Here is an 11780-nt window from a genome sequence, read left to right on the forward strand (position 1 = left end):
TGACATAATAATTAGAGACTTTTATAATTTCTCGTTGTAATATTTGAGCCAGTGCATAAATTATTGGGGCAACAAAAGAAACGTCGACAAAATGACGAGTTAAAAAATAGCAGGAAGATCTCCCAGAGATTTGGAAGACATGGGCCCTGAACTAATCGACTATATCTATTAGGTAGTAGAATTTGGCAGCCTCAATTTATTGTTGAAAATGCTCTACTGCATCAACATCAGTCATTAAGCCATTCTCGGCTTCAAAGAAAGCTGAATGGAGTGCTTGGATACACTGCTTCGCCTCGCTATCATGAACAACTAGGGAAATATTTACCTGTTGCAGTGTGTATTCCATGGCAGGATCAGATATGAGATATTCATAGAAATGACACAAGTGAAAATCATGCAGGATGAGAAAATTGCAAGAGAAACGACCTTCGAAGCCCCTTGTGAGATCATCTGGACATTGACTCCATTATTCCGCAGAACGCTGAATGCCTAACATCACATAGACACATTACAGAAGCAATGAGTTGATGAAGTATTAGAATGGAGAGGAAAACAGAAACTGAAACCGAGGTGATAGGCATGCCTTTTCTAGTATCAATGATGATCGTTGCACGTTTCCAATGAGAGAGATTATTGATCTTCGCTGGAGAAGATGAACGAAAGCAATTTTCTCGAGCTCTTCTACCAGATGATCAAGTTCCTGCATAAAATAGTTATTTATAGTATGCATGGATCTAGCTGTCATACTACATTCAATCAGAAGTACTGCAAAAATGAAAAAAAAAAAAAACAATGCATTACTCTGTACAGAACATGGTAAAAAGAATCTAGCTAATTTCAGATGCAAGTTGCTGATACCCATTAATGAGCAGACTAAGAAATCTTATGTTGAAAGCATGAAGGATAGATTTTTTAAGACTACAAGAAACCAATAAAAAAGACAAAAAAGAAGAATATTTCAACTGGCATCTTAGACTTATAAGTTTCAACACTTATTTTACATGAATAGATCACTGGTCATCATCACCAGCCTCAGTACTGCCTTCAAGAGAGTCATGTTCATGGCCAATGCTATAAGGCATTTGTATTTGTAAATCCGTGAAGAATTAACTAAAGGCATGCAATAGTGCAATAGTTGGATGAAGTATGAATAAGTCACTTACGCTTTCCTGCTGAACTAGTTCTCTGTTCCAAAGTTTTGATGGGTCCAATGTCAATGAGATACTCACTTCACTTGTTGCTACACAATCGACAGAAATACCCAGGTCTTCAAATATGGAAAAAACCTGGATAAATAATGGCCAACATATTTGCAGCAATGAGAATTGGCCAAATTTTGTTACACCACAGATAATTTATAAATGGGATTTGAGACTCCACCTTTGCTAAGAAACCATACTGCCCGAGCATCCTAGTGCTCACAATATCCAACATGGTGATATTTGATTTCAAAACAATACTGGTTAGTACAGCCTGTAATAACATGTCAATGGCTAGATTAATTCAACACAATAACCCATGAAAAAGAACAATGGTGCAACAAACCTCACTCAGATCTCTTGATCTTGTTATGACGGTACCTGGAGCTTGAGGGTTGTATGAGTTCTTGACCCTCACAGGTATATCACTTTCTCTAGCAGGCCTCATCGACTGGGGATGTAGAACCTGCAATTAGAGATTTAGAGAATGAATTTGAAATAATGCTGAAAGAAGCTAAATTCTCCAGTAAAAAGTGAAAGCATATTCAGATTCTCAAATTTGTTTGGGACTTGCTGATGCATAACTAGACATGACTACGATATCTTTAATTTCAGATGTGGCGTGGATATACAAAATATGTTCCCTCAAAACACTGAAATATCTGAAAGTATAAAAACTTCTTCCTTAGATGTCACTTCCTAAGGAATCAAGCAATCTGCAAATAAAATGCCTTTCATGTGATCGAAACATGAGTAGTGATGCTAAAATCAAAGATCGTCGGAAACCAGAAGAAATTAATAACCGTTATAGTAGCGATAAACCTACTTGTGCACCAAAATATGCCAATTCAGCTGCCTCCTCAAATGTCAAATGTGGTACGGGCTTTGCCTTTGGATGAATATTAGGATCACATGTCAGAACACCATCAACATCCTTCCACACCTGTTAAAAAGGTTCTTTACTTAATATGACAAGACAAGGGATGTATGAAACCAAAAAGGATCTATTTTCCTTCTACAGATGATCCAGGCATAATCAACCAAGATATAATTTTCAATGGGTTTTGAATCTCAATTTGACATCATGAGCACAAGATGAGCGTTATCGGGCTGGCAAAAAAATAATACACATTAAAACTTGAATAAGACCTGTATCTCTCGTAAACCTAAAGCTTTGCCAATTGTGGTAGCTGTCAAGTCACTACCACCCCTACCTAAAGTAGTAACCGCACAGGATCTCCAACCCTGTTGTAAAGTCAGAAGATATATAATCAGAAAAGTATTACTCTCATGTACAAATCTCTCTAGAAAATAGATGTGGTTCTAGCTTGGAAGAAAAATACCTTTCCAAGAAAACCAGTGATGACAGGGAGTGCATGATCATTTAGCCAGTCTTCATGCAACCTCTTTGCTATAGCAGGGTAAGTAGCTTCCAAGATGTCCGCATTTGTGAAGTCGTCTGTGGTTATGAAGCCAATATCAAATGCATCGTACTGCAAAATATTTCGTTGCAATCAGTTAGCCATAATTCAAACCAAAATTTAGTACAAGGCATATTTGTAAGAAGTACGAACAATGTTAACAGAGAGCTAACGTGAATAGATAGGTGATCATGGAAGATACTTGAACGACTTAGAATCCACAGAGGTTTTCCTGATGTATCAATGTCAACTACAAATTACGTCCCTTTGTCCCCCACAAAAGATTGAGAGGCAGCACAAAAGCCATAAATCCACAGTTAACCAAACAAACTGAGTGGGCAACTATAAAGCAGAAATAATTAAATTACTCCAGCAGAGTTCTTATTAGGCATTGGATCTGATGTTTCATTTTACTACATTATTATGTGTTTGGGTACTTTTTTAAATCACTATTTACCATAAAATATATAAATGTTGACACGGCTCAGATATATCTAATTATGCAACTAATAAGTCTAATAAGCAGAAAAGATGCAAGTTATCCCACAATTCTACTTTAATATACAACTTCCACTAGCTTAAGATTAAATTTGGTTGATGACTTACCTGGCGTGCTTTGATACCAATTTTGCTCAAGTATGCAGCAAAAATTCTTGTCGACATGCATTCTCCGAATGAAACTAAATAATCTCTAGTACGAAGAGTCAACTCTTTCATCATTGCAATGCCCTTTAAAAGTTGCTCCAGTTCGTCTAATAATGCTGTCAAATTTCAACAGGAATACAGATGTGAAGAAATTAATCTAAAGGCATATGTCATAGTACAAATTGTGAAAACACAAGCTTAGTGAACTTGTCAATGAAATTCGGAGATATAAACTTCCTAAAATGCAGAAGGATTACAGAAGCAGCAAGTTTGACCATACTAAGGGTCATTTCTGTGTAATTAAAGCTTAAGATCAACAAAGGATAAGGTCAAGCCCCAGAAGTCATGACAGAGTATATTAATCTAACAAGATCAGATCGACCCAAATACTTGTGCTAACCTATTTTCAGCCCAAAATGCTTAGTTGTTATCACATGACAGTCTATGACCCTAACCAGCCGATATGTTGAATGGGTCACATATGAGTCAGGCAAAATATAGCTTCAAGTGTGGTCCAAGTGTGGTTCAGGTATAGTTAGGTCAGCTAGACATAGTGGAGGTTGACTGGCCATAACATGGTACAATGCAACTCTTATGATAATCAATTCAAAAATATAAAAGAAGATAACGAACCTTCAAGAGGATACTAGCTACTAGAAAACATACTCTAGGTAAAGGTAGCTAGAGCCAAATGGCAAAAGCTGAGGTATATTCTGAGGTTTAAGCAAGAGTGCAGAATGGCAAAAGCAGATAAGTAGACAAACAACTTTCTGAAAGAAAAAAAAATTATGACGGAATTATTACATGTAAGTGAATCCAACAATCTTTTTGTAATTGCGAGAATGAAAAAACTGAAAAAGGTGATCTCCTTAGTAACTTGCTTTATTTTCAATGATCAGGTGAGGGGTCCATGATCCAATAGTATCATGAAAATATTTGATTCTTAAAACTCTAATATATTGTACATTTAATGTTGTGGGATATCTTAAAACTTTCATCAACGAATAGGCGATTACTCACCAGAAATAATTGACCTATCAATTCCAAGTTCCTCAACAGTCCTGCACAGAGCAAGATAATCCAAGTCGCATAAAAGAACAACTCCATGACTATCAAAGCAACATAACAATAAAAGCGCATCCTAGTGCAAGAGGCTCCTGCCTATGCGAGTCTGGAGAGGTTGTTTCGAAAGCTTGAATTCATGACCTCTTAGATGTAAAGAGCAAGTATTACCATAACATTAAGCGACGTCCTAGCAAACCAATGTAAAAAATGAAAATCGTATACAATGGCATACCTAATATGCAATTCTCTAATAAAGTTTAACTCTGTGATTTCAGCTACACATGACACGCCACAGCTGACTGCTTTTTCCCCAGCCTAATTTAGGCATCAAGAAACAATTCACCTGAGAAATCTTACCAAATAAGCAAGTACTGTAAGTTAAGATCATAAATTTCATATACCAGCAAAAGCTTATTCGTAGTCTTCCCCATGGCAGAGAGAACAATTATTGGCCTTTCCTGTGGAAAGCTTAGAATGAGGTTGGCGACCTCCTTCATCCTGTCAGCAGATGCCACCGACGACCCGCCGAACTTCATCACGACAGTCATCTGTTCCGCTGCTGTATCTTGTCTTACATCCTCATCCTTCTTTTTGACATCAGCAACAGCTAATCCCTTGCAATTTACCTCGAACCCTCTGCTCTTTCCACACTTATCTTCCCTGCTCCTTAAAAATTTGGCTGGTGACAATAACCCAATTCTATTCCGCAACCTCGGATGAGAAGCAAGAGAACAAACAGAGTCCTTTCTGAGTAATGCACAGTGGGATTGGACACCAAGATGCAGCGCAATAGCCATCTTCTCGAGATCTGTCGTCAAGATTGACATTTTTACCAAACATCTGTGAGAAAGCTCGCACCTTGTTGGAATCTAAGCTAGTGAAAGCCACCCAATCATATATAATTGGCTCTTTACCATCTTCGAGAGATCAATGCACAGAGATGGCAAGAGAAACAAAAAACTGCCAAAAAAATTACAAAGAAAAAACGCATCGCGAACCTACCAAAACCCTATATACTACCTACTACACCAGCAAATCAAGAATCCTAACTCGTTTGAGAGCGAGTAATCAACGAATTAGTACCTGGAGCTGGGAGATTTCTACCAGAGCTACACAGAGAAAGGAGAACTAGGGGGTTTTCCTTCTCCCTTCTTCTCCGACTTGAGCCGACAGAGAGAGAGAGAGAGAGAGGAACTAAAAGAGATCTCAAATGACCGCGGCGACGGCGTTGGAATGGAGGAACGAGAGAGAGAGAAATAGAGGGTTTAAATAGCAACGGAGAAGAGAGAGAGAAAGGGGACCCCACTCCACTCTCCCGCCCGAATCTTTCATCAGAACGGAGGGATGAGATTGTAAGCTCGAATCTTAACGCGCAGTAGATCAATGTGAAATGATTTGACTTTTGACTATATGCCACATCACCTCGACTCAAAAAGCAAAGCGCCTTTGAATTTTATGCATGCCATCGTAGTACTAATTGCACGTTTCCAACGCTTCGTAGCAGAATTAATATCCTGATCATTAACCTTATTTCAAAAACATTAAAATAAAATTTATGACAATTAATTTTTTAATTATTCTGTTGTATTATTCCAATGGCTAATTTAATTTAAATGGACTATTAACCATGTGAAGCACATAATTTGAATAAATCCCAACTCTTGGACCCATTAAAAGCATGTTAGTCAAATGCTATGGATCAGATTCAAAATTTAGCCTTGGATTCTATCAATAATAATTTATTATTTAATAACTTTTTTGGTGAATTTAATATTCTCAAAATAGTGCATATATGAATGCTACTAATCCATGGAGAACATTCTATGTTTTGGATGCTAGTAGGCAATTTAGTGCAAAAGTACAATTATTCTTGCAATCATCCTATCTGATCGTTTACACTACCATCATTTTCAGATGATAGCCATTAAATTGGCAAACATGTCACATGTCACATAAACGTTATCAATTAATGCACATAATTCCATCGTCCTAAAGTTCTTCCACCTTAAAAGTAAAAATAAAATAATAATAATAATAATAAGACTTTAAATTCACCGAAGAGAATAACAAAGGCATCAATGCATGAGCTCCGGCATGGGCAAGTTCAACTGCTTGAAGGTTGTGAACCCGCCGTCGACCACCATATTATGGCCGGTGACGAACTTGGCGTCGTCGGAGGCTAGATAGACGGCGGCCTTCGCGACGTCCGTGGCCTCGCATTTCGCACCCTTGAACTCCCCTAGACTACTAACTATATCTAATATTTGCTCCTCTCCACCTCCCCTGTATATCTTCGAAAATTGTTCCAAAACTAACGGCGTCGGTATTACAAACGGCGAGATGCAATTAACCCTGACCCCCGTCCGGCCTAGCTCACCGGCGGCGGCCTTGACGATTCCGGCGACCGTAAACTTGGAAATGGTATACGGGTACGGCCCGAGCCCACCCATTAGGCCGCATATGCTCGCGGTGCATAATATCGAGCCCGAGCCCATTGGGCCCATCACGCGGGCCGCGTGCTTGATTCCGGCAAGGGTTCCCCTGACGTTAACGCTCATTACTTGGTCGAACTGGGCCAGGTCGAGCTGCGCCATTTCCGGCGCCGTCACCGGGCCGGTGATGCCGGCGTTGTTGTACATTATGTTAAGCCGGCCGTGCTCGGCGACGGCGAAGTCGACGGCGTCGGCCACCTGGCGCTCGTCGGCGACGTCGCATTCGATGAATTGGGCTTTTGGGCCGAGTTCTTGGGCCGAGGTGAGGCCCGATTGGTGGTTGACGTCGGCTAGGATGACCGTTGCGCCCTCCCGGATGAATTCTCGGGCCGTCGCCTTTCCGAGCCCACTCGCGCCACCGGTTATCAAGGCAACCTTCCCTTCCAGCCTGCCATCGAGATTCGCGAAAATAGCTCGATGCCTTCAGATTCGTGCAAAGGGAGAAAAAAAAATTACAGCTGAAAAAGGTTTGACTGACGCGTGTACCTCCCTCTTGAAGACGCCGCCGCCATCGAGGAGAAACCGGCTCTCCCGGTCACCGCTGCCCTCCTGCTCAAATCCCATCGGTGTCACAATTAAATTTAAAAAAAGAAAAGAAAAGGAGATCCGATATAGTTCGCCAAAATTTCCGAAATTCCACTCATCCCGTGACCGCAAACAAGAGCTCGAGATGGGAAATGTCCGGGTGAAAATATCATACCTTCCGAGGAGGCGAAGCATCGCACCGGGGGTGGCGAGGCGGAGGCGGAGGCGATCAGCGCAGGAGGCGGAGCACCGGACACCAGCGGCGGAGGACAAGATCCCGTTCTCTCTCTTGGTCGCAAAAAGTCTTATCGTTTGTTTGCATTGCTGAGGGTGGTGGGAGGCATAACGCTTAAATAGGCCGAAGAAACGCTCGAATCCCCATGCAACTACTCTTCAATTTTTTTTTACTTATTTCTTTATTTTATATCAAAGTTTATAAGCTAATTATATTATGGTAAATTTTTTATTTATGTCACTTTATATTTTATGTTTTAGACTAATGTAAAGGTTCTCAATTTTTTATCCAAAATAACTTAGAAAGTATCTATCTATATATATATTAGAGAGAATTTTTATCATAATAAATATTTAGATATCAGAATTATTTTTCTTTTTTTTTTTAATTTACTCGTTCCATCTTATTCTTCAAATTTAAAATAAATACACATTCAGCTCTACGATTACGAATCTCAAATCTTAACTAATATCTAACTATCAATGTATCACAGTGTATTTTTCTTTAAATATATGATCATCGAAGTAAAAAAATTATTTATCTGAAAATTATGGGTTGAAGTTCTAAAAATATAAGTGAAGATTTATATTTTTTCAGTATAAATCTCACTTCGTTTAGATAAAAAAATTTAACAATTTTACATTAGTTTAAATTAGGGGAGGCAAACTGATTCAAGTAGGGAATCCAAGCCGAGTTTGTAATTATTTAACTATATTATAATTTTAAAATTTAAATATAAGACTATATGTATTTAAAAATAATTGATTAGATTTAAAAACAAATTGTAGAAATTTTCTTAGATATGTAAAACAAATATTCGAGAAGGGGTAATTTGGACAAAAACTCGTCCGAGAGCCAGTTGACGAGACTACTTTGGATAAACAAACCACACGCGTAAGATTCTTACGACGCGAAGGACAAGTCTTGTCCAATGGACAGTGGAGCTGACCACGTGAAGGTACCGTATCAAAGGAGTTCGCTTTCTTTTTTACTGGGGATTACTTCACACGCAAGAAGGTGTACGCAGCCACGGAGTTGTCCCGTCGGGTACGACTTGACATCTTTGAGGGTCTTAATTGCAAAAAAAAAGTTTTACGTCGGCTGACGTGGAATTTTTATTTTTATTTTATTTATTTTTCATCGCAGCTGCTGCCTATTTGAGGAAAACGGATGCATGCATGTGGGGGATGTGGCAGTGGCCAAATAGATCGCCATCACCTTCATTGCCTCCATGGACCAACGCCAACTATCCCATTAAATGCATTAATTCTATATAATTTTTTTTCATTTTACACCCTGAGTTTGAAACTATTCTTAATTTGACTCGCATAATAATATCATATTTTTTGTAAATTAATAACAAAAAAGCCCCTAAATTTCTCTTATTCATTTTTTTTGTAAGAAATCATAATAATGTTAGTTGCCAGCAATTGACTTATTAGTCACTATAGGCCAAATGGAACACCCTTTTGCCATGGTAGCAAATATTGGCTTATTTGATGTCCAGTAACAAGGGCCATGTTCCTCTCCAAATCAACGAGTTTACGTTGGCCTTTCTCCATTACGTAGGACCCTTTTATACAATATGTAGTTGATTTTGGACCTATGTGCCTTTTTGCCAACTATATAATTTGATACGAAAGTTACGGACTTAGACAAAGTTAGGGACATGGACATATATAAAAAGGGTTGGTTGCTGTGCATTGCCCCCAACATTGACAAGTTATAGAATTTTCGTATGATTTCTACCTTAGGGTTCTATATGCAAGATTTCTCATGTGTTGGGAAATTTTTACTAGAAACACCCTACATTTTGCCTGCCTGTGTTGTTATTAACTCCTATTATACGGTTATTTTGTCATTTTAGGTCTCGATGTAGCTGAACCACACTTATGCACCGGCAAAAATAAATTTATAAATCATAATTTATATTTTATTTATTTTATGATTCACACTTTATTTTTTTTATAATAATTTTGACTCTTCTTTTTTCTCTATAATTCTCTTTTAACAATATTATTTTAACTAACTAATATCGATTAAATTACTACCTCTCTGCTGCTTCTCTTCTAACGAAGGTATAAATAATTTAGGTATATATAAATTATTTTATATATTATAATATAATATTTATTTGCGTTTAAATCAACGGAGAGTGTTAAATAAGAATTATGAGAAAAAAAAGTAGGAATCAGATTATAAAAACCTTAAAGACGAGATATAAGACACAAAATAGATAAAATATTAGATGTGATTCGTAAAATTCTCAAAATAATACCACAAAAGCCTATTTTATATCTCTCACCTTTTGTTGAAACTGGATCTTGTGACCATGAAAATATTTAAATAAAACATCGCTGTAAGGTAAGGTGTTGACAATAATAATAAAAAATACAGGGTGTTTTTAGTAAATTTCTTGTTTTTAATATTTGAAAGAGGAGGGGGGTGGGAGACAACATTGAGACAGCCATGGGTGTCCCCCAGCTGGACTCTCTTGTTGTTTAGATAGACTCAGGTCCAGCTTAGCTTAGAGATGGATTACAGTGTGTGCTTTTGTTTAATAGTGCACGTTTCTCGGTTTCCCTAATCATCGCACTGTCCATCAATGATTGGGATGATCGCCAGACGTCCGATCGCGATCCTACGGTCACTGCTGCCATTAGAGCAACGTATTATTTATTAGAGAAGATGAATCTACTATTAGGTGGATTTATTTGAAAATTTTGATCAGCAAAATGGACCATTTTAAATTAGTCAATATAAATGTGATGCAAATTTTATTTTAATATTTTAAAACTGTGTGAGATATGGATATGGATTCAAATAAAATTAAAATTCTTCAAACTGTGTAAGTCTTTATTCAACCGTCTCAAATAAAATTAAAAGAGTATTTTGATCCAGATCTCATGCATGAACTGGGCCTAAATTGGGCTAACAAAGTTACAATTTGGGCCGGCCCAGTTTTGATATTTATGTATATAGTCCTCAAAACATATGCTTTTTTTTTATAAAATAATCCTTCAGTCACAATTCAATAAGTGTAACTAATTTAATATAAAAAATAAAAATTTCCTTAAAAAAGATAAATATATGAAAACTATTATAAGGTATTTTTTATCTGTTTTTTATCTAAATTATTTAAAATTTAATAATTAATTAACTCTAAGAAGCATCCATATAAAATATGTACATACAAATGTCAATATTAGAAAGGTACACATATAAACAAGAGATTGTCAAAGGGTATTAGTGAAAAAAAAAAACTTTATTTATAATTTTATAATTTATAGCAGGCTATAGATCGTCCCAAGCCCGCTTTGGACCTGGCCCAATTCGACCCAAAAGTCTATTGAATTAGTTCCTGGTCAAGCTACGTCCAAGCCTGACCCGACCCGACCCAAGTCCATGAAGCCCATAGTCCCATCCATTAAGGCCCATAGATAAGGACGTGTCTTTTGAGCTACGTCTGTCTGCAATTAGTTTGACCCATATCTATTAGATTTAAATTTAAAATTTTTAAATTCTATTTAATTGCTTATATTCCTTAAAACTTTAAATATATATTTCTATTATTGTGTTCATTAGAAAGCATTGCCACCACAAAACTTGATTATGACTAACTTAGCCAATATTGAAAACAATTGTGGAAGTAGGAACATTTAGAAAATTTTGAATCATATAAAAATATTTTTTCTAAGCATTTGAAAAATATTATGCCATATAAAAATATTCTTTTCAAGCATTTATATTCAATTAGACATAATATATCCGTCTGCTTATAATTGGTCTGCCCAAGAACATGGCATGGACCGGATGGGATCCGAAAAAGAGCTCGGACTTGATTCAATTCTAGTCTAGCCTCTGTGAATAGACTAGGTTAGATCTTGTCCAAACCCGAACCTAATTTAATTTTATCCGGACCCGCCCTAAATATGAAAATGATAAGAAAAAAAATCTAGTTACAAAATTCTTAAAAATAGGGTGTGATTAAAAATTTCTAAGGTGTACATGAGTTAGAGTTAGTTTACAAGTAAAATTTTCAGATAATACAAGAATTAGGAGGACAAATTATACCCTCACCTTCTTCAAAGGTGTGATATAACACAGGCTAGTAGTTCAAGGGTACGATTGTAATTTAATAAGAAGAAGAAGGAAAACGTGTGGCTTCACTCGCTGTAGCGTAGCTCAGGCGGCTCAT

The 11780-nt window shown here is 37.1% G+C and overlaps 2 protein-coding genes across 3 annotated transcripts; both read right to left on the reverse strand.

Moving 5' to 3' along the window:
- On the reverse strand, positions 1–5564 carry LOC140802363 (aspartokinase 2, chloroplastic-like). Of its 2 annotated transcripts, none has more exons than XM_073157877.1 (14): positions 5414–5564; positions 4732–5138; positions 4563–4645; positions 4286–4326; positions 3227–3381; positions 2543–2692; positions 2349–2444; positions 2026–2142; positions 1546–1665; positions 1381–1473; positions 1164–1286; positions 584–700; positions 427–489; positions 1–325 (listed from the first exon to the last, which is right to left on the reverse strand). In XM_073157877.1, the coding sequence occupies exons 2-14, from the start codon at positions 5125–5127 to the stop codon at positions 197–199; spliced, it is 1683 nt and encodes a 560-aa protein (XP_073013978.1). In that variant the 5' UTR covers positions 5128–5138; positions 5414–5564; the 3' UTR covers positions 1–196. The 2 variants fall into 2 exon arrangements, with proteins under 2 accessions (XP_073013978.1, XP_073013977.1); XM_073157876.1 differs by having other exon boundaries at positions 4732–5170; positions 5414–5532.
- A 714-nt stretch (positions 5565–6278) lies between these two features.
- On the reverse strand, positions 6279–7721 carry LOC140801671 (short-chain dehydrogenase reductase 2a-like). Its single transcript, XM_073156893.1, has 3 exons — positions 7523–7721; positions 7309–7371; positions 6279–7210 (listed from the first exon to the last, which is right to left on the reverse strand). The coding sequence occupies exons 1-3, from the start codon at positions 7540–7542 to the stop codon at positions 6406–6408; spliced, it is 888 nt and encodes a 295-aa protein (XP_073012994.1). The 5' UTR covers positions 7543–7721; the 3' UTR covers positions 6279–6405.
- Between the last annotated feature and the right edge of the window lie 4059 nt (positions 7722–11780).

Source organism: Typha latifolia, chromosome 15, assembly GCF_019914945.1.
Source record: "Typha latifolia isolate L0001 chromosome 15, TyphaL0001v2, whole genome shotgun sequence".
Lineage (NCBI taxonomy): Eukaryota > Viridiplantae > Streptophyta > Magnoliopsida > Poales > Typhaceae > Typha > Typha latifolia.